At 41.0% G+C, this 23664-nt stretch overlaps 1 protein-coding gene across 3 annotated transcripts in view; it reads right to left on the bottom strand.

Moving 5' to 3' along the window:
• The window catches only part of LRP5 (LDL receptor related protein 5), a 141878-nt gene that overhangs the window by 46336 nt on the left and 71878 nt on the right, over positions 1-23664 (bottom strand). The window contains exon 1 of one of the 3 annotated variants that reach the window (XM_042038300.1): positions 9258-9335. The exons of the other annotated variants lie outside the window; for them this stretch is intronic. Within the exon in view, the coding sequence (XP_041894234.1) occupies positions 9258-9284 (27 nt within the window). The 5' untranslated portion in view covers positions 9285-9335. Of the gene's footprint in view, positions 1-9257; positions 9336-23664 lie in introns of those variants that run through there. 3 annotated transcript variants of the gene reach the window in all.

The following is a 23664-nucleotide window of genomic DNA, read 5'->3' as shown; positions in this document are numbered from 1 at the left end:
GAGCCTAGTGATGGGGAGAAGAGCACAGCTTTTTCACCCTGAACTTGCAGAGCAGACAACGATTCTACCTTCTTGCCCTCCAAGATTTGTCTTTCTGCCCTCAATTCCCCTGACTGTGCAAACACTGGATTGGGGTAAAACCTCATTTCATCAGAGATTGTAACATGATGCTTCCAAGTCTAGAGGGTTCAGCAGAAAACTGGGATTCAGTTTTAAAGAGGTGGGGATGGGAAATCTACATTTTAAAGTAATTAATTAATGGCAATATTTCACTCCCTGAAGGACAGCACAACTGAAAACCTACTGAAGACTGGATTTACAAGACAAGGACAATGAAACACCAGTAACTACATTTTCACAGTTTTGGATTGGAGGGCTTGTTTTTTCAAGGATGGTTATTTCTCAAGTAGTTCTTTCTGTAGCAGACAAGCAGCTGCTCAGGCTAGAGCAACAGCGATGGAGCAGTAGACGAAAAAAATAAAGCATTTGGTGTGAGCCACAAACACACTCCTCTAACAGTACATTTTAGTATAGGTAGAGGGTAAAGGCAGAAATGCTGATCTCTCAACTCCTATCTCCCAGGAACCCAAACTATATGGATCAATTGTTGTCCTGCCATGTCAAGGGAAAGCCCCTGAGCTTAAAAATAATTGAAAGATGAGAGAGCTATTCAGGTAAACAGCATATGCACACCCAGCTTTTCCTCTTCCATAGATACCTGGTCTGGTTCACTGTTGGAGTTAGAAATGAGTACCAGAAGGACTTTGGCCTCAGCCCACATGCCCGTTTTAAAGTTCTAACTCAATAATTTAATAGAAAGTCCTGAAAGGAACAAGAAGTAAAGCTGACTTGGAAAGGAAGGCTAGAAATGATCATCTGAGGAAAGTATTTCCTACTTTCTGATATTAATTAGGAGGGGAAGAATCTCCAGATTGGAATCTTCAAGGCCCCTGAGGTCAAGTATGATTTTAGCAGTACTCAGGCTCTTAAAGGAAAGTGAGGGATCACAGGAGATCACCAGCTGCACCCACTGCTCCTTGCCAACATCTTACAATGTCTCTTCAAAAAATACAGCTCTCAAGTACAAAAGGAGAGACAGCTTGAAGTGATTAATGCCAATCCAAAACCCTGTCTCTCAGTAGTAGCAGACACAGTCTGCATCTAGACTGGACATGACATTTCTAGTTCATAACACTTTCAATAGATAGAGAAATAAGAGGTGAAAAGGACAAGCCTTTGACCAATACTCCAGGCTTTGGTGGAACTCCACCAAACACGATATCCATATGCAGCAGTGAGCACAACAGCATCCAGCCTGGATGCAATTTCCATCTGCTAGAGTAACACAGAATATAGAATGTTAAGGGCTGGAACATAAAGACATAACCCTACCACTGCACTTGTTCATCTTCAGGAGTACATGGCATAACACTGCTTCTTTTTTTTTTTTTTTTAAGCAGCATAAAATCAGGTATGCTAAATTAACGAAATTATTTGCAGTCATGTTTCAGTCTACTTTCCAACACTCATACAGAAAACTCAATTAATCAGAAACACATGCTTAAGCTTTATTTAAAACTGATGGACCTTCTGACAACAATAAAAAAACTTAAAGGAATCACTGGTAAGCTGCCTATGAGAACACACAAAAAATCTAGAATTCTGCATGAAATACCTGAAATACTGAACAAAGGCTTAAAAAAAAAAAAAAAAAGCAGCAATTTATCTCAGTAACACAGAATGAAAGCAATGCAAACGTTTTTTCTCATTTCTTAAACAAGGAATTAGAGACAAGTCTATTCTCAGCTTAGAAACGGCCAATGGCAGAAACGAAAGATGTTGCAAGGGTATGCACAGTAGTCTGCTCAGGAATCAGAGATCCAATATTAGAAATCATATTCTACTAGAAAACTAATTTAAAAGCTGTTTCTGTGGAAACAGTTACATAACCAAAGAATGTTTCCTGAAAATATTTTTGTGCAAAAAGAAAAAGGATTCTTAGCATTTTTCAGCCAAGAAAAACTGAGGTATGGTAATTCAAACAGTATTATTTCTTCTGAAGTTAGTACCTCTAGAAATGTGTTTGAAGACTCCAGTTCTCTCTGCTTGCTTCCTGAAGGGGGATGTGAAGACAACAACCTGGTTGTCCTGGGCCTTGTTGCTACTAGTGCAACACCATTTGATATGCCTAGGAAAAAGTTCTTACATTTGATTCTCCTCTTGCTTTGGATTAAAAGTTACAAAAGCCAGCATTGTTCCACAGGTATCTACAAGAAGAGCTAAGTCTTCTTTTCCCCAGGTGAATACTTGGCTCCACTTGAGAAAACTGAAGCCAGCAGTAAAGGTTTAAGATACTTGTTTGCCTCTCAACACAGCTGAGGTTATAAATTTATTACACAATAGCCCAACAACTTCATGATCATTTTCAGCCACTGGAAGAGATAGTTCAAGAACCTTTCCTACACATCAGACTTTGCAGCTCGTTCTCATTTGCCTTTTTGCCAGCACATGCCTTTCTGCGGCTGTACAGCCAGACAGACTAAGAATTTGATTCAATGTAAAACCTGAAACTTGTCCTGTCCTCTCTCAGCTATAGTGCTCTGAGATTAAGGTCCAGGTGAAGCAAGGCAACCTAAGACTGAGCCACTCTGAGACACAAGAGTGGCACATTCTTCTCCTGCATTCCAGTTTCAGACTTCCAAAATGATTGAATGGTGTAAACTGCTTAAAATGACAGAAATGCAGTAAAGAACTACATCTATTGGTCACTCATTTATTTTTGTGGGTGTAGTGCACACTACATCTTATGAATATAGGTAGCTTGATTGCCCTTGGACAAAGCATTCACACAGAACTTGAGGCCCACATAACACTACTTTTTCTTTTAGCCTTCTCTGTGGCAAGGTCAACAACAATCTACACAGAATGTACCAAAATATCCTGCACTGGGGGAGGAGCAATCCCAAGGCACCTGCACATGCTGGGGGCCACTCAGCTGTAAAGCAGCTTGGCAGAGAAGGACCTGGGGTCCTGGTGGAGACCAAGTTGAACACGTGCCCTTGCTGCAAGGAAGGTGATGGTAATCTGGGCTGCATCAGCAGGAGCACTGCCAGCAGGTCAAGGGAGGCAATCCTCCTCTACTCAGCACCGATGAGGTTTCCTCTGGAATACTGTGTCCAGTTCCACGCTCCTCAGCACATAAAGATGTGGACATGCTGGTGTGAGTACAGAAAAAGGCTGCAAAGATGATGAAGGGACTGGAACATCTTTCTTATGAAAAAAAAAAAGCTGGAGGAGATGGGTCTGTTTAGCCTGGAGAAGGCTCAGGGGGAAATCTCATGAATGTATGTAAATACCTGCAGGAAAGGAGAAACAAATGCAGAGCCAGGCTCTTTTCAGTGGTACCCAGTGACAGCACCAGAGGCAATGAACTCAGACTAAAACACAGTCTCTGAACATCAGGAAATACTTTTGCACTGTGAGACTGACCAAGCCACAGCACAGGTTGCCCAGGGAGGCTGCGGAGTCTCCATCCTTGGAGATACTCAGAAGTCATGTGGTCTGGGCAACCAGTTCTAGGTGGCCATGCTTGAGTGTGGGGGCTGGACATGACCTCCAGAGGTCCCTTTCTGCATCAGCCATTCTGGGATTCTGTGTGACTGATGTGTAATAAAGCCCTTTTAATCTAAAAAACAAGGAGATGAGTGCTTCCCACCTCCACTACTTGCACTCCAACTTGTACTCTGTAAATCCCTTCATATTGTGGTCTCCAGCACATATGGAATCCATTGTGAACAGACAATCTGCCAGCTCTGAAAACAGCGGCGCTGTTATAAAACAAGAAACTTCAACCCCCCTTTTGGCATGATTATGTAAGTAAGTCTCAAACATAACCCTAACAGGAAAAAAAAAAAAAATCTGCACTTTCTTTTTGTTCAGATTGATATAATTTGATTAAGGGAAAAAAAAAAGCTGCACCGTGGCAAGTTACAGAACTTCTAATTTCTTTTCTAGATTAAAAAAAAAGTACTTCAAAACAGTCTTACAAGGTAAACTTAGGTTTCAGATATATTTCCAGGCATTGTTTAAAACTTAAGTATAGTTAACGATGTAAAATTTCTGTCTGGTTTTGCTATCTAGAGGTAATCACCATCCCATAGGTGTAAAGTCACCCTCATGCAGCCTAAAGCTGCATCTTTCTAGATGGTCTTTGTAAGCATATTCTGAAGCAAATATAGGTGACAACCGACTCTCAAAATCTTGTTTCTCCCCCTGGCCCCCATACCTTTTCATACACTTGACAAGATATTTAGTAGTAGAAGAGGAAGAGCATCTGCAGTATCATCCCAGATCTACAGAAGACTTTTTTTCATATCTATGTGGTTTCATTAAATTAAAAAACCTCACTGTAACACATTAGAGAAATCTGAGGAATTATTATAGTTGGGCAAACCTGCATGCCACATGTCTGACTAGCAGGAGACTTCACACTAAGGATGTCCTGGATCTAAAAGTCATTTTGACATAGTAATGAAAAAACCTCTTGACAACAACAGACTGTAAACAAAGAGAAAAACAAAGCTATTTCTCTCAGTACTATGTGGGTTCAGGAAACCCTTGTGATCATAGTTTCAGACCCAGCTTTTGAAATATCAGTAGAAGTGTTGCAGTCACTGTCCTCTTTTTACATACTGTACTATGTATTCGAGCACCCTTTTTCAGCTGTGTGGTCAAGACGCAGTCTACCTCAACATACCACAGCTAATATTCCACTCACTCCTACAGCCAACTTTAAAACAAAGCAGCTCATAAAAAGGCTAGACAGTCTGTTTTAGCTACCTTCTGCCTTTTCATTTAAGAAGTTTGCTGCAAAAGCACAGCAGATACTCAGAATGAGACACTGAGCTGCATTCATAGTTCATGAGTATAAATCATTCCCTCCTGCCTCTCAGTCAAGGGTCAAGTCTAGCTCCAGAGAAGGATGGCTGAGGTCCATGTCTTGGAAAGCATGCCACCTGCAGGGCTCTAGGTATTAAGCTCCTGGTACCAGCTGAAACATTACTGGGCTGTGGAGACACCCCCTCTACCCTCTGCCAGAGATCTCTGCCAACCCTGCATGATATTTAAGTAATTTCTCATTTAGCAAACTCAGAAATTGCCAATGTTTTTTATTTTCACGATAATCTCCAAGTTTGCAGGCCTGCAAATGGACACAAATACTCAACTTCTTTTTTAAAGTTAGATTTAGACTTCAGCTCAAAGGGCAGGGTCCCCACACTTGTGAAGCATTCTACTCCTGTTCCAAAAACGGCTCAGCATTCCTGCTTTAGCTCCAGCTATCCTTTTAATCTCATACCTTGCACAGCACTCCTGGCTTTATGGCTCCTGTCCCATTCACTGGAAAGCACAGAATGAAAGGGATGAGACTGGCCTCATCAAAAACCTGGTCCTTTTCAGTCTGGTCATTTTTTATTTTTATTTATTTATAATTTGGTGAAAGTCATTAACTTCTATACACCAATCCATCAGTCTCCCTTGTTCAGTATCTTCCACTGAAGCACTCCCAGTGCCTTCACCATTGCCAACAGAACAATGCCAATGGGGAGCTGCAAGGCAAAGACCACCTAACAGAGTTCTACTGTGACACAGACTGAAAAACCAGCACTGTTAATTCCAATCGCCTGACTTTTGGAAAGAGGAAGCAGACTTGTATGTTCAGAAACAAATGATCTGTGCATAGGCCCAAGGCAACAGAGGACCAGGGATTTAGTTCCAGAAAACAGAAAATACCTTGCTACAGCTGCTCTGTGATCCCATGTGTCTTTCCCCACAGAGCAGAGAATTACCAATAACCCCGGGGTAGTTCAGTGCCACTGTCAGTGGTGCAGATGCACATTTTTTCTTTGTGCGGATCTGGACTTAAATAGTTTTGCTGTTTTTCAGGCTCTATTCTAACATGGCAAGTTGTGGTCACTGCTCAGAAATAGCTCAAGATGGGACCTGGATGGTTCACAGTCTCCGAGAGGGACCAGCAGATACGTGCTTCTTGTTTTGGGCAGAAGTGAAGGTCCTTTTGCCAGTTTACTGCATGCAACACCCAGTCAGAACTGTGGATCACCTTGACTTCTGAGGGTCACAAGATCTTTCTCCTCTTCGTCAAGTTGCTGCCGATATGGCCACAATCCACATTACACCCTCAGCCAGAGTAAAAGTTGAGTTTGGTAAAGGACTTTTGTTTCAGCAGAGCTCAAGGGAAAGAAGCAAAGCAGAACCAGGGTGACAGAGGCCAAAGTGGTCAACAAAAATGAGCCTGCTGGTCTGGTTGGGGCAGAGCAGAATGCAGCTGGAACACAGCCAACATTAAATAGTTATTAAAAAATAAGCAATCAAGAGCGAAGTCACTAATTGCACCTGCAGTGTTAACACCATATTTTCTCCAAATGTCATCCCTCCTAATTCTACAAACTTCTGGAGGCTCACAAACCTTCTGTTTTGCTCTCTGTGTGGAAGAAGTGGGATGACTTCTTCCTTTGTTCCTGCTACTGGCCACCTGCAAGACTGAACTAGTCTCTTCATTTCAGTGCTTCTGTCTCTTCCTCTCCCCTTTTGTTTTGTCTGTTTAGCTATTTAGCTTCGGGGCTTTGTGGGTGGCTGCTTGGGTGTTGTGCTTGGTTTGTGGTTTTTTGGGGTTGTTTTTGCTGGTTTTTAAATTTTTGGTGAGGGGGGGATGTGTTGTAATTTTTATTTGGCACTTTACTTCTATCTTCAGCTCTTGAGAGACACTGACTGGGAGGAAAACTTGGCCTAAATTGAAATAGAAATGTTTTAAGTACTCTGGGTTTCAGAGAAATTCAAAAAATGTAACATGAATCCCTGAAAGGCTTCAAAGATAAAGGCAAAAAACAAGTTACAAAAAGTCATTTTAAGTCCCCACTTTTAAGCAGATCTTTAGGAAGAAGAGCTGTTACATGCATGAGCTGCCCTGCCTGGGGCAATGGGACAAACCCCGGGTCTGGGTTTAGTAACACTGGAACACCCACACACCGTGTTTTCAGGCTTTGACTGGCATCAGCAATCCAAAATTAAAAAAAAAAATCTTCAATTTCCCCTGTCTGGAACTTTCTCATGAAAAGACACCTTGAGTAAGGGGCTGAGAAGTTTCAGGATCTGGCTGTATGTCTGCATGTGTATATGTATCCACACAAACATACACATATTTATATTTCTCTGTGTGTGCATGTATGTGCATGTGCGTGTTTCTAATATGTTTTCAGAAATCCCATTTCCTGTTGGAAGATTCAAAGACATGAATAACCCACCCATGGACAAATCAGTTACATATTCTTTACTTCTCAAGCCAAATTTTCCTGGTGATATGTAATGAGATTTTACATTCTTTGTGCTTCATTGACTAATTAGATCAATGCCGGCTACTCCCCCTGTCCCTCCCTTTTTGTAGTAGGGACTTTCATTGCCTGTAGCTACACAAGTGTGGTTGCTTTTGCCAAATACTTGGAGATACTGCTAATGGCTTCATTTGAACTCGGCATTGCTGCATATTAGTATGGAGGAGGGTGGGTTGTGTATTTTAATCCATACTGTGATTGCTTTGATGTTGTTTGTAATGAGGAATATGGGTTTATTTATACATATCAGAGCTGTTATAGGAATTTGTGCTTCCCAAAGGATTAGATTTCCAATATCAAACAAAACACAGTGTATACTTAGAAGAAGGGGGAGGCTAACTAGAGGTCAATTTTCCACTCATGAACTACAGTGCTCAGCCTCTCTCTCAGTTCTTTCCATCCATGGATCCAAACACTTTGTACAGAAAGCTATCAGCTATCCCCACGTTGCAGGCAAGGGAACAGTCAGGACACCACCACACACTGCTGTAAGTCACATGGATGGTTAGTGCAGCATTAGTGAAGTCACAGGACCCACTGCTGACTCCAGATTGGCACTGCCACACACACATTTTGAAAAAACCACAAAGGAACTACCAAAAATAAGGATGTAGGTTTTATGTCCTTGACAGACAGTGGATAAGAGGGTAGAAAGGATGAAGTTGAAGGGAAGGGTTGGCTGAACGTGTTTTTTTTAAAGGAATACAAAAAATTTAACCAAGGGAATATGTATGGCTCCTGTTACTCCTCCTAATTCCAAATGGTGAGACCACAAAACTACAGCACTACTATTTTCTCCCTTCAGAAGCTCAAAGTCAATGTACAAATTATTGCAATTATTTAATCTTGAAATTAGGCATTTGTGCCGGAGGCAAAAAGGAAACTGCATCTCCACAATATAGAAAAATTATATCTACTGCTAATCTCCAGGGTCAAGTACTTAGTACCCAAGACAGAGATAACTGTTCTGGAAAATAAAAACAAACTCGCCATTAAATGAAGTTTCTGACACAGCTCACTTCATGTAAATTTAAGCCTAACTATGTACCAGGTTTTACTGTACAAAAGCCTGGAAAATAAATCTGTCTTGCTAAACTGAGTTTTGCTTCCCAGCTGCAGGGGCTTTTATCATTTTAGCTTCACAAATTCCTCTTAGCATCATTTAAACATTTGCTTTTAAAATTACAGTATCTGCCACTTACAATGGGAGAAGACCTTTTTAAAATACTCTGTGGACTCTCTAGAACTTCCTTTTCAGAACAGATCTTCTACTTGGGGTATATCTTTGTCTCTTCATATTTATTCAACACTAAGTTTTGACCAATTTAGTTACTTATGATTACAGTATTCTGGTGGAAAGAAATTATGAGGGTGAAAGTAGAGGGAAGAGAGACCAGTGGTGTGACAACACTCCAGATCTGGTAGAAAAGGCACTTTTACAGACCTCTCAGTAGACACAGTCAGACACGACAGAACTACGGAAGGAAGAGGGCTCATAGACAATACGTGGAGAACCTGGATGCCCTTGGGTGCCAGAACTGTGCTCTGCACTCCCAGCTGTGTGAGAAAGCCAGCCTTTTCCTCTGATGCAGAGAGCAGCACACTTTCTAATCACTCATTAGGAAAGCTCCTGTAATTGCTCATTTATTTAGGGAATGCAAATGCCACCTGAATAAAACCTGACAGCACTTCTGGGTGACAGGACTCAACTGTATCATTCTCCCACGACCCAAGTGACCAAGGTAAAGTGGCACAGCGCCTCTCTGCAGCAGAGGGTAAGGACAGACGGACACCCCCCAGCCCTGTGTGCCTGGCACTGCAACAGCCCCAGCTGAGCACATCGGGTCTTACCTGCTGCAGAAAATGGCTTAAGGCCATGTCTGAGCCTCAGTTCCCAGCTCACTGGCAGCAAGGATGACAAGCCAGGTCACAGGGATGCTGCAGAGAACCCTGTGTGTCAGCAGAGGCACAGACTCATGGAGGACCTCTTCCCCTGGTTTTATTAAACAAGGCTGAAAACAAGAGAGAGCATCGAAACAGACCAAAATAATGAAATTTTTACCCCTAGATACCAAGTTGACTTAAAAGAACAGCATTTTTAACAACCATCCCATGCATCTATTGGAAATGTATGGGGTTTTTGAGCACGAGGACATGGGAGGAGGCAGCCACTGTGACTACAAAAATATCAGTTTCCTGTTTAAATCTGGGACTGTATTTAGACTTGATGGCTTATCGTCTGAGAAGTTTCTCTGGATATAAGGAAGGTTGATTTGTTTGTTTATATTAAGGATAAGACAGTTTCCTGAGTTGGATCACAGTGTTTATATTTGCCAATTTCATGTCAATTGTGAGTAAAAAATCAACTAATTTACTCAAAGACTGCCTGCGGTGAATTTGTTCAGTACATCCAACCCCAATTCTTTTTATAAAAGAATTGCCCATTTCCACACAAAAAATATTTCAACTTTTGGGAATGCCTGGACTATGCAGCTGTTATACAGTAAACTATTAGATACTTAAAGGAAATTCCTCTCAAAAAGGAAGCTGAAGCTGGTTTGATCATAAATAGGAGACTTCCCATGACCTTCCATTGCCTGTATCTTAATGTCTATGTCAGAGTTCCAACTCTATATTCAACACATGAGACTTTTTTTACCCCCTGACCATGAACAGCTGGCGCTGCCTACTCCATTGGTTCTCTAAGGAGCTGTCAAAAGAAGCTGCAACATGAACATAAAAGGAATTGCAAAAAGCTAGGGTGAAAACTTTAACTCACTTATTTGGAAAGATACCAGTGTGAGAAGTTGACAAGCGAGATGCTTTTGGCTTGTCTAGTACTCACCTCTCCAAAGCAGAAAATATCTGAGAACTTAATGAAATGAATTTCATTTCACTCTTTGCTGGGGTCTCTAATGGAGAAGCTCGAGTCCATTTATTTTAAAGCACCAAGGCTGAAAAAGACAGCGGTACTCAAGTTGATTCACCAATGGATTTGTTGCTCAAGAACTAAAAGATGAGCAAGGACCCAGGTGTTATCAGAATAAATTGTTTGAGTCTCATGTTCTGGCATAAACCTGTCAGATGTTAACAGTGAATAGATAAAAGGGCCTCCTCATCCTCTCGCACAAATGCTTGTTTCGGCATAGAAAAATGTGCATTTGTACCAAGTTTAATCTGGAGAAAAAGAAATTAACCCATAGCATAAGGTATCCCATTCCACTTTGGAGACAAGACTGATCTGACATGTTTAAGAAGTCTGTCTGCTGCTCCATCACGAAATGATTTGTGTTTTATTATCAATCTGCAGCAGCGAATTATCTTTGACCTCAGCCATCTTCCCCCTCCCAAAGCTCACTGGAAATCTTTTCTCTTTTGAGAATCATTTGTTACATGTTTTCCACTTCTTTGTCAGCATAGGATATTCGCCAACAAAACCAACTTTAACTTTGTACTGACAAAGCTGTCCTGTGCTACTACAATCCTGTGCCATATTATAATCACAAATCCAAACTTTCAAAAGCCAGGAAACAGATAATGAAGGCACAGACTGATACGACCTTTACTGTGTTCTTAAAAATGGTAACAGCTAGCATCGATTTTCATACATTGCAGCACAATCAACAGGTTATTGGTAACTATGAAAATGAAGGGAGGAAATAAAAGGACAGTTGCCTTGTAGATCTCAGAAGTAGAAGAGGACAAAAACCATGGATGAGAAGCTCTTGACTACACAGGGATGATATCAGGTGTGCTGGTTCTGTGGAACAAATGGGATTCCTCCTCCCTGTGAACTGTCTCCATAGTGGGAACAAATAGGTGACACACAAGGTAGAACTGTCACAAGGGTGTTACGTTAACACCAAAAGGAAACCCTGTTCATGCATAAGCACCACACAAAGTCCACAGACCCACATCCCATAATGGCATGGCTACAAATGCCAAAGACAAGGAGAAGACAATGTTGCTTTTGCTGCCTGTATGGCCATGCCAGAAAGCCTGTTGACAGAACAAGACAAAAGGCAAATGTTTGTACCAAGAAAAATTTTGACATTTGGTCTGCTGCTGAATCCTCAAAGGTGGATTCACAAGATCAGAACATTAAAAGTGTAAGTCAAACCACGCAGAAGAAAGAGCAGAGGCCAAAGGAGAGCCTGTGGCACTCTGCAAAGATGCCTTAAATCTCATTTGCTGGCAATGGTAAGTTTGCATTTATGCAGCATTTCATAAACCTTAAATTAGTAAGGCTTTAACAAGCTGGAAAACACTAACCCTCTTCCACTGCAGGGGCACAAGATGCTGAAACACTCAGCCAAAGGTCTCGCAGCAAGTCAGTACAAGCACCACCTACTTTTGTCCCCTGGGGATCTACTTTATGCTGGAAGATTTCCCCAGTGCAGCTGTGCCAGAAACACCCACTAGCAGAGGAACACCTCATACTGAAGGAAGGAAGAGTGATGGTGCTCTCAGGGTTACACAAGTGCTCTGAGCAAATGACCTTCCTGGCCCTCGCACGGGCTGAGGGACACGACTTCTTCCACACTCCCAACCCTCCCAACTCCTAGACCTGGCCTGAGCCCCACATCTGACCATCTCCCAGCAGTTCACCTAATGTCTCAATTTAATAATCTGTAAAGCTAAGCAGGGAACAACACTGCCCTTCACAAGAGCTCTTCAACTTTGTAGAACTGGGTGGTGCAAACTTTAATCCTTCTCTACAGGGAAAGTACTTATGTTTTACTGCTTCACAAGATCCTCTAGAAAGTTGATGCAAAATACAGCGTCACCCTAGGGGAGACAATTCAAGGCTGGACCTTATTAAAACCCTGCTAAATACAACCATCCTATGAGAAAAAAAACAACAAAACAAAACAAAACCCCCCCAAAAAACCCACCCAAAACCAAACAAACAAAAAAAATCCCCACCAAACCAAAACCCCCAAACCCAGGAGTTTTGCAATTACTCCTCTGGGACAATCTTCAGAAAGTTCTGGTTCTGACCTCTGTCACCTCCAAGATTCCCCAGGGAATCTGGCATTAATTGCTCATTCTTCTGCACCCAACATTTCTGAATCACTAAGGTAACATCACACCTTCGGCTCGTCTTTGCCATTTTTAAGTAGGAATTCAGCAGGGCAATGTACATTTCTTGTACTTTTTTTCTAGTTTGGACTAGTAGAAATTTCCAAAGCACAGCACAGCTTTTAAGAGTAACTTCCAATCTAAGCATAAATTCACAGGCACAAGATTCCCCAGCTGCAGTCGTTTCTAGACAAGCTGTCGAGGCAGTGATAAGCTGGGCATTAAAAATTTGCTTAAGCTGACACTATTTTTGTGGGAGCTGTGCAAACAAACCCAAACAATTCTCTTTTTAATGCTCATGACAAATATTTCACTTGCATTTTATCAAAGACACATTTCTGTGCTTCCAGTCCAGGTCCTGCTTCATGTTGCTACATGCAGGGAGTAGTGGCTCTACACTCAGCTGCTGGTTGCAGCTTCTCTTTTAAGCATTTTTACTGATTTGATTTAATAATATGCCACCCATTAATATTCTGATCTGACAACAGACTTGTGGCGTTCTATTATTTCCAGTGAGGATGAATCTGCACCAGAAAACCGAGAGTTCAGAAACAGATACATCGGGAGAGAACAGGGAATATGTCGAGTATCCTATGCTGCTGTATGACAACACCATTTATCAGTGGAAAGCACAGAACTGTTTTTCAAAAAAGGAAACACAACTGCTTTGCCTTCCAACAAAGAAGCCTGACACCTGCCAAATTACCAATTCATTAACTGGTTCACAGATGTTCATCTCAAAACCATTTAAGAACACAGGGTCCAGGTAAATTCATATACTGCTCCACACTGAAGTCCCTCTAGCGGCACTGGATGTCACCCATCCACATGCCACAGGCAAAGTGGATGACATCTACACTGCCACAAAGATGCACAGCTCCCACTTCTATACAGTGCTAACAGGAACAGGACCATATGTCAAGGCTGGATAGCAAATTATAGGGAATATTCCTTCCTAACCCCAGATCTGCATACACACGCAAGGCACATCAAGTACCTCCTAAGAAAGGATTTTCTGTATCACCTCAGACAATGATTCAGTGCCATGCCTCCAGATGTGGCCAAGGTGAGTAGGTCTTCTTGTTTACACACAAGACACAGAAACCTGACTTCTGTAGGCATGCAGCTGGAGCCATGAGAGTTAACATCACTGCTACCTCACAGGGCCAGAGTGAAGAAAAGTAAAGCCAAGAAAAAACAAAGGAACGCAGAAGGATTCATTAAAAACAGTGTTAAAATTAAAGAAACATTTTTATTTATATCTCACCTCACTGGAGAAGGCAATTACATCACTTGAATTGGTCACAGGTAGCACAGAATTTGGATGAGACAAACAGCCATTGTTTCTGCATTAGGAAACACTCACATGACAAGAGCAGTGAGGACCAGAAGGTAAATTAGAGGACTGACCATCCACCCTGTTTGAGCACAATTGTAAAACACTTTAAGTGCTGTCTAAGGGAAGCGAGACCTGAAACCAAACCAGATCTTTCACCACAGACACTGCCAAAATTGCTGCATGGAGTTTGTTAACTCTGATTATCTGATAAAACAAAGATGCATTCTGAGATGTTTTCAAGAGGCATGGGGTTTGAGTGGGGACCTTGCTCCGGTAGATCTGTATTAACTGCTGGGCCTTAAACAGATGGACTGGCTATAGGAATGGAAGGTGACAGCAGGGTAGCTGGGCCCACAGCCTCAAGGCTTGAACCAGCCTGATAAGGAGAAACCCCAGGGAAGAGGAACAAAAACCAGATCTGCTCTCCTAAAGACAGATCTCACGTGACTTCTCTCCAAGGACGCAGCTTTTGTGCCTGGGGCCTCTCCAGTGCTTCACCTGCTACGTGAGAGCAATAGGGTTTTCAAAATAAGACTAAAATATTAATATATATGACAAAAAGGAGGCCAGTTTTACATTAGATGCAATTACCTAGGTTCTAATGATGTGCTTCCTGGAAAGTTCCTTCTTGCCGGAAATTTTCCAAAAAAAGTTTGATATTTTAACAAGGAATAAAACCAGATCCATAGCTAGGAGAAAAATGCACTCTGTCTTTGCCACCCATTTTACAAATCATGATGTTTTACTTTTAAACACATAAAATCATCTCACCAATAAATTTAAAAAGCACATGATCCAAAGTATCATATAATCATGAACCAGCGGGCAACATAACTAAAAATAAACCAACGCAATATTTGATCTAAGAAAAAATGCACCTTTTTTTCAGCTAGAAAGTAATTTTAAGTCCAGTGAAGAACTCAAAGGCAACTCAGATGAAAAAATGGCAAAATATAATCTGAGCAATCCCTTGTCTTTCTAAACTAAGAGCTCTTCTCAAGGGGATTTATAAAGGTAAAAATGAAACAAAGTCAGTTCAAATTAAGAAGCAGAAGAAAATTTACAGTAAAAATAAAATCTAGGATGGGAATAGCATCAGGCAAATTTTACAGCTGTGAGTGGATGGTAGGTGACATCTACAAGTGGCCTTAAATGTTATACTGAAGTCACTAGAGGCAGGGAAAGATGAAAAAGAGCCCCGTGTGTTCTTACAATGGCTCACAAGAGGCTCCTGAAGCAAAGCAAGGTGACAGAAATACCTACGCCACCTGCAAATGCAAGAGGACATTAGAGGCCATCACAGGTGAAGTCAGTCAGACAATAAAGGTGACAAGGGAAACACACAGCACCCCAGACAGAAGCCAGAACACAGACAAGATGTAAAATGACAATAATGAAATCACCATGATCAAGGTGTCCCAATAGTCGGAATCAAGAGAAGGAAATGAACAGCTGGAATAGATTTCTCTACAAAGTTAGCTATTCATTTGTCCACCTATGAAGAACCCCATTGAGTGACACTGACCATCAGTTTTAAGCTAAGAAGTTTACCATTTAGAAAACTACAAATAAATTAAATATTACAGAATCTCTTATCTCCTTAGTCTGCTTGGTGACCTCTTAAAAACTGTTTTCGTTGTCTTGCTGAAGAGCACATTTCTTTTTCTGCTTCTCCTCCCTTCTACTAGAAATGGGAACAGCACTGACATACTGCTCCCCTTATTTCCTGCCTGTCCACTGTTGCTCTCATTTTTACATTAGCACTTATGCAAAAACCACTGCAAACCATGCACAGGCTAGGCTTTAAAAAAATAACCCTATTTGTCAGCCTTTTAATTCCTCTGTTAATCAAAGGAACAGAAAAACCACTCACACAACTAGGTTTCCATAAGTAATGGAAAGAGCAATGCAAAGAATCTATAGACCCATTCTTTAAAAACTATGAACAGGGAAAAGAAGACTATGAAAAAGGCTGCCCTTGCTAGTTTTTTGAAGGTAGAAAAAACTGTGGAACAAAAGGTCTGAGGAGAATATAAGAAGCAGCTTTCAAAATAACACCACACAAAACACCACTGTGTTAGGAGAAAAAAAAGGGGAAGGGGTGGAAGAAAAAGGGTGAGGAGAAAAAGAAAAAAAAAAGAGTAAAATAAAACAAAAAAGGGGTGAAAAAGAGAAAAAAAGCCAATCCAATAGCTTGAGTGCTAGGATCTTTAACACTGCCAACTCACAAACCTGTCAAACATTTTCCTCCCATCTACTATGTTTCTTTCTTCAATACTACAGTCCTTCTGAAAAGGGGAGGCAGAAGAAAAATGATTGCACTAAATTTACATAACTGCACAACAAGGGAGATTTATCAGCATTTTTTAACAGCCAAATCAGCCAAACAAATTGTCTGCAGAACTGCAACAGTAACCTATTGGAGCTCTTACCATCGGCAACATCACAAGTGTGTTGGGAGAATCAAATCTTTTATTATAAAAATCAATCAGAATTCCCATTCTGTTCCTCGATCCCTTAAAAAAAAAAAAAAAAAAAAAAAAAGCCACAAAAACCTGAGTGCTGCTAATTTAGCCTTCTCACTAAAGAATGAATACCAGATAAAAAGGGAGCCGACAGCTGGCCCAGAGCCAAAAAGAAAGCTTTCAGGCACAAAAATTGCCGAGAACAATGTTCTGCGCTCAGAATTTTTTTACATGCAACTCTGTACAGACAAGACAGGCATATCTGGCAACATGGCTAAGAATATACATTTATGATGGAGTACACTGCCTTTTAAAAGGAGAAATAAATTAGAGATTAACGCCTTTTATGCAAGCTGCAAGGAGAAGAATTCCTGGAGCAATTCAATTCAGCTCAAGGAACAAGGCTTCTTTCAAAAAGTCACCCTTTAACTGGGAAGGGCGCTTCTTTGCAGGGAGTCTGAACTGAGAAATACGCAGCTCCTTGCTTTCTATTTATAGTCATTCAGGCAGTGAATAGCCTCATTCCAAATGCCACAAGGCATACTCACAACCTTTTATTCCAGAGACCTGATTTGTGTTTCATTTCAAAAAGTCCAGCCTGATGAGGAGGGGGAAAAAAAAAAAAAAAAAAAAAAGGGGGGGGGGGGGGAGGGAGGGAGGGAGAAAAACGGCAACGCGTCCTGCAACAGAAACACTTTTTCCCCCCAACTTGTCCTTTATGAAGCTGGTGCTGGAGAGTGTGGAAAAGAGGGTGGGTTTTTATTTAGAAACTTCCCTATGGGAAGGGAAAGAAAGTGCGAGCTTTGAAAGTGGATGCATTTTTACTCATTTAACACTGAATGCCAGTTGCCCTGCAATTTAAGCAAGTCTGGGGGAAGGAGAAAAAGGAGTGAGGGGTGAAAGCATTTCAATTACTTGGCTTTGAAGGACCCTTCTGAATGAGAAAGACAGAAAACACTTGTCAAATGCAAGTTCAAGTGAAAGCCACTTCTGCCAATGAAGTGTGCAGATGGCTGTGGGGGTTCCGCTGAACCCTAACTGGGCCTCTATTATGTCTTTATTGCTCACAAAAAGGCAAGGTTCACCTTCAGTTTAGAATAAGTTAGCATCCTTTCCCACAGAATGACTCTGGTCAATCAAGCCAAGCAAAGGAAGTCTTCCTTTGAGTGACTGCTATCCCATCAGTGCACTGAAGAATTTTTAGAAAGGATAAATAGACACAAAAACCTTTGGTCTCATCCACACTACCGACATTTATCAGAAAAATTTCCCACCACTGCAGGCAATCTTGGGAGAACTGGGGTAGGCTGGTGGTGGCTGTCATGTATGTCTGTTAGATTTCTCTCTCGTTAGGCCTGGATGATATGAGTCTAAAAACGGTACTGCCAGCTTTCAAAATTTCAGTAGTAAGATGTGGCATGAAAAGCAAGTTCCACACCTTTATTTGTAGTGTGAGTTCTTCAGAAGCATGGGAACCTCACCAGGCCAGCCCGGCACGCCAAGTTTCCTGTTTCTTACAGCATCCAGGTTTCACATGTTTCATAACCAAAAATTGCAGGAATTCGTGCTGATAGGCACCTGTGGTACCATCACCTGCCCTCCCAGCACTGCTCAAGACAATCCAGATGGAACAGTCCAATATGATGCTCTGCGGTGCTGGGAAATACCATCACCAATGCAGATGCCTTAAAAAAAATGACCCAACAAAGCTGAAATAGGAGGCTGGAATTTGTGTTTGTGGCACAAAACTCTGTAGTCTTCATTTGAAAAGCTCACACCTAAGGTCACTAAACGCCAAGGACGGGTTCACACAAGAGCAGGGGGAGGACTTTTTCCCAGCAAAAAGTTAGTTCGCAAAATACGGTGACAAACCAACCTACCCAATAGGGCAAACTCTGCATATTGGCACCACTATCTCCAAAACACAGAGAAACAAGTGTCCTTCAACACTGCTGTAAGACAGTATTCATGGGATCACAACTGCTGGGCAGCAAAAATCACCTTCCCTCTAGGTTAGAGGCAAGCTGTGTAAGGCAAATTCACCATTATTCTTAGGAAAATACAGAAGAAAGTAGGAAAATTAAATCATAAAAGGTAACAAGGTATTCAAAGGAAATCACTCATAGCTATTGGCAAACAATACAGCAAGCAACTTCGAGAAGGTTACCAAGTTAAAACCTCTCAAGTATCCTAGCTGCTAGTCTGACAAACTCAAAGTTACTCCAACTTCCACAGAAGCCAACTTTTTCTCAGCAATTGGAAAAAGACACGCTTACTCTGTGCCAGAATATACATCAGGTTCTCTTAAAGGGGGCTCATTTCCACACTTCATAGGTACAGAAGCCTTTGTACCACTACATACAAAATCCCTCTTTTAAATACAGGAAGCTGATCCCAGCCATGGAAATAAAGCAGAATTCTCTCCCTAGCAAGAGGAAAAGGGTGATTTGATATCAGATAGCCTAAAATAATTCTTCAGGGAGAAAGGAGAGCCCCAAAAATGTAAAACTCAAATAATTCTTCAACTTTGTAGTTTAATACATCCTCAGGATTTCCTCTATAAATACAGCAAAAGCTGCACATACAGAAGTAATTCCTGAGCACTCCACAAAGACCAAATTTAGAAGCTGCCTGTCAGTTGCTTCTTTTTTAAGTTGTCCCTTTAAAAGAGTAGTACAAAACAAAAGAGTTCCTGGATAAATCCACAAGATTTAGAGGTTTTTATGGCAATGCAGCAGCTCTAATAAATCACAAATAGTTATAGATCAATATAAGTTCATACCGGTACAAATTTGAGTTTGGAAAGACTCAAAGGAGTATTTAAACTGGCAGCAGCCAATATCTGTGTATTTTTTCACTTTGAAGCTATTGGATACAGTACCAAGCAGGGCATATAAAAGTTTAGGAGAATCCCTGATCAAACCATCCTATGGAGGGATCTCATTCAATCAAACCATTATTTGAGTTTTCTACTAGTGCATTAAGTGATGTGACTAACACAGGCCACATCATCTCCTGTATCATCTAGGTGAGACGAGAAGTCCCTGCTACAAATGCTTCTACACAATGGGGTTTTGCTGCAAGCCTGGTTTTGCTCTACTTCTTTACAGATGAGAATTTCTGGTTACTTATGATGCTGAAGACAAGGTCAACTAATATGAACCTTGCACTTGGAACAGAGAAACAGAACTCCTTGATGTTTTTCAGTTCATGAAAATTGGGCAAGGGGGAAAGAGAGAAGGCTAATCCAGTACTCAGCACAACCCCTAAGAAAAAATTCTCTTTACTACAGAAGAGATTCGCCTTTATTGTAGAAAATCCATTTATGCTCAACAGTAGTCCAGACAACAGTCTTCACTTCAGACATGTAACTGCCTTTTCCATACGTACGGCCTAGGCTGTGAGGAAAAGAACTGGCACCTTGAATTTGATTTGTAGTTAGTTACCTGGGAAATCTCAGCTTAAAGAATTAAGAATGTGCTCATGGCACCTCATGCTGCCAAGGAGACACAGTACCTACCTTGAGGACTGAAGCCTCCACACCCCCTGTAGACAGGGCTGCTGCACTTCAGCCAAAAGGTGATAAAGACCAGACTAACTGAGGCTAGGTCATCATTCACCTGCAGAGGCACTCCCCATCCCATCCCATCCCACCCAGAACAGCAGAAAAAAATTTTCTCAAGACTGCTGAAGAATGGAAAGTTTTATATGTCTCCAAGAGCACTACTGAACACAGGATGGAACCAGCCACAGCTAGGATATGTTCCTTATAACAGACACTTTCTTCTTCAACACTGTCATACCTTTCACTTGCTCAGGGCTCAGATACAAGTTCACCTGGCAGCTAACACTGAAAGGGGACAGGAGGAAATGCACCTCCGTTAGGTTTATCTTCTTCCCTTCGGTCAAATGAGTCTTTCTGCTCTGTGAACACTTCCTTTCTACTTAGCTTAGAGCAGAAAGGTGTGACCCTTCTGTTCTGATAAAGCATCTCATTCTGTGAAACTGGATCTGACTTTCAACAGCTCCCACACTTGGCAAAAGTCCTCTTAGAAGTAAACAAAGCTCATGTGGTGCAAGGTATAAAATAACATATTGAAATGCCTAACTAAGCAGTAAGCAAAACACAGACAAACTGATCTTGTAATTAGAAGAGTGGAGCTAGAAGGCTCTATGCTCCTGAACAGGATATGTGCATTGTTTGTTGGCAGGTAGAGGCTGGCTATATTTCTGTTTTCCAGAAAGAGGTAGTATCACATCAGGAAATCCTGAACCACAATTCAGGGTTTAGAAACATGTAACACACTCAGAAGAGTTTAAATTCACTAAAAGCCATTAAGATCTGAAATCACTCATCAGTCTGACCTGTTGAGTATTACAGACCATTGTATGTCATCTCAGCAGTCTGTTCCCCACTACGGGCTGGTGTGTACAAGGCTGGACAAACTGCAGCATCATTTCTATGATAGCAAATCAGTCAAGAAAGATCATTCCAAATATGCATGAGCAGAAAACTCTTAATTGCAGAGGAAGTTGAGACTCCATTAACATCCCTGGGAGTCTGAACTGAGGTGCTTACTCCTGACCCCAAATCTGGTGATGAGGCTGATGTTGCAAGCAGAACACAGCCAACAGGCAGATGAGAGAGTGGGGATTCCTAAATAAGAGAGAATAAAAGACCCTCTTCCCCTGGCTGCCAAGTTTCCTTCTTCTTCCTGCAAGTGCACGCCCCTGTGAGACCTCATATAATCTCGTAGAATTAGAATTTCTTTTTGTCAAAGATACAGCTCTCTTCCCTCCCAGAAAGTCTGTGTTCCATCCCAGCAAAGTCCCTCTGGGAAAAGCAAATAGAACTGATTTGTCATCAGTAGTAACAAAGTCTAAGAACTGTCAGAACCCTGTAACAACATTTTAAGGTATCCTTCCTCCAAATGACTCTTCCTGTCCATTCTACAATGGCTATGTGGCTCCTGGTAAAAATCTGGTCCCAAGCTCACTAGTACAGATTATTCCCCTCCAGAAGCTTAAAAGACAGTTCGTTATACACCAGGTTTTTGGACACTGCTACAAACAGAGCTCTCATGTGATAAAGTTTGCTAAGCAGCTCCTTTCAAGTGAAACAAAAAAATCCCCGTCCTCCTACAACAGCATTCATGCTTGCTGGTGCTTCAAGCTAAACACAGGGCAATACAGAGGCCTAACAGCTACCTCAGCTTAATAAGAACACAGTGGTATATAACACTCACAAACCACACAGACAATCTCCAACAAAAAACATACCCAGTGGCCATAAACATGCACACATGTCACTCCAACAACAACACAGCTTAATGCCAGTCAGGAGAGTAGTGCACTGCAAACAGAGAAACGAAAAGTGGCAGCATCCAAAGGAGCAGCCCAGGCTGCAGGAATACATTGCTGAACAGAGCTGTATCAACAGCAGGGGTGAACACATGGTTTGCCAGCCCAATTCTGACATGTGCTATTCAACATGAACATATTGTATGTCAACATCATGTGATGCGTATCACTTCAGATATGTAGCACTTGCAGCGGGAAACAATGTAATTTACAAATTTATCAGGAGTAAAAAGCATAGGATGTAGTAAAAAATACAGGAGATGCATATATACCTAATTCATCTAAGGATCACAGTGTAAGCTTCAATTAATAACATTTCTTTGCCACAGTTTTAAATTGAATTGGATCAAATGTCACTAAGAAGTTCCAAAAAAAATCCCACTGAAATTAAGGCTCCCTCACAATTACAAATCAAAGTGATTTTATTAATGCACCTGCCTATTTAGACTGATCTGAGATTGTAGATCTGCTCTTTCAATTAAGGGGATACTGCATTCCTTACTTCTAGATCTATTTAACTTTTCTGTTCTCATATATTAATATAAATATGTGGTGTGAGGATTATTTACATTAAATAAGTATAAATAGGTCTTCTGAAACACATTTATATTTATAGAAAAACACTGCTTTGAGATTTTTATAGCTAATTAGCGTGTGGCAATAAGTTTAAATTAGTTGATCTCCCTATGAGATTTGCCTGTTTCAATAAACCAGTCAGAGTATCTTCCAAGTAGTTTATTACACTACATAGGTTTTTTTAATCCTTTGGTGAAAAATGCCAATGCAGAGAAACCACACACAAAAATGTATCAGTTATGAGAAAATGTCTCAAGTATAAAGTAAACACTGCATCTTTTAGGTCAAATGATTGGAAAATAAAGTGTAAGACATGAAGTATACTTGGACTTGTTTAGAAAACGCAGCCATAAGTTAATGATTATTTTTTCTCCCCAGTACAACTGACTTCCACAAATCCTACCCCTATATTTAAGTTACAAACTCTTACAAATATCCTTTTACATTATTTATGCAGAATGTGATCAACAACACACTAATTATAAAGATTGTTTCCTGAAATTTCAAGGACAGAGCACATAACTGCATCTTGGAAAGAAATTTCAATGAGCTCCCTGATTGTCATCTGGTGCTGACTTACACTTTAAACTTAAAACACCTTATAAACTTGCAAAGAACTACTGTATGTGATGTGTTATTGTGTACATGACAGTTATGTGATTATGAATCTCCCACAAAAAAAAACAAATGAAGGACATTTGTCAACAGAAGGGAAAGGGAAGAGGGGGATGAGGGGAAGCTGACAGAAGGGATAGTCCACCAAATACTTATTTCAAGAATATTGCACAAGCTCAGCTAAAATGCATACGTAATAACAGGCACCTGAAAATTTCGTAATTGCTCATTATGCAACTATACCTTAGGCACTTTAAGCAAATACTGAAGAAATAATACATGGGAAAACCTGGCTTACCACAAATGTTTTGAAAGGAGAATTAGGAAACTATACACGTGGGCTTTTGCTTCTCTCTCTGCTGGAACCCTGTAATCCTTATTAATCTGCTGTTTGTTCCTGGAAAGTAACTTTTCTCTGTCAGTAAAATCCAAAATTCAGTTGGATTAATCCATGCCCCTTACTTGTAGCTGAAGCTGTGTGCACAGACACATGATTTTGACAGACACGACTCAAAATTTGCTATCTATTTTCTATTTGCCGTACACTTTGTCAAAGTAATTAAAAAAAATAAACTTAAAACCTGGGAACAATGTTACCACAGGGTGCCAAATTTGCAGCGAAAGCCCTGTAGGCTCCTGTCACGCAAAATTTTGACAAGCCTTGCCAAGTGGTTTCTTCAGGATGCAAACTGCTTGCTAAGTGACTGGGCCCTTTGTATCGCAGTTGAATGCTGCAGATGGGAAGGTTAGAAAAGGGGTTTTGACAGGAAAGGGTAACTGCTGTTTTCACCCTGTGAAGTTCTCTGTGCACAAATAAAAC

Source organism: Corvus kubaryi, unplaced genomic scaffold (genome assembly GCF_017639235.1).
Source record: "Corvus kubaryi isolate FWS band 111438036 unplaced genomic scaffold, C.kubaryi_AGA036_p1.0 37392, whole genome shotgun sequence".
NCBI lineage: Eukaryota > Metazoa > Chordata > Aves > Passeriformes > Corvidae > Corvus > Corvus kubaryi.
The sequence above is the reverse complement of the archived record's forward strand: the minus strand, read 5'-3'. Positions and strand labels throughout refer to the sequence as shown.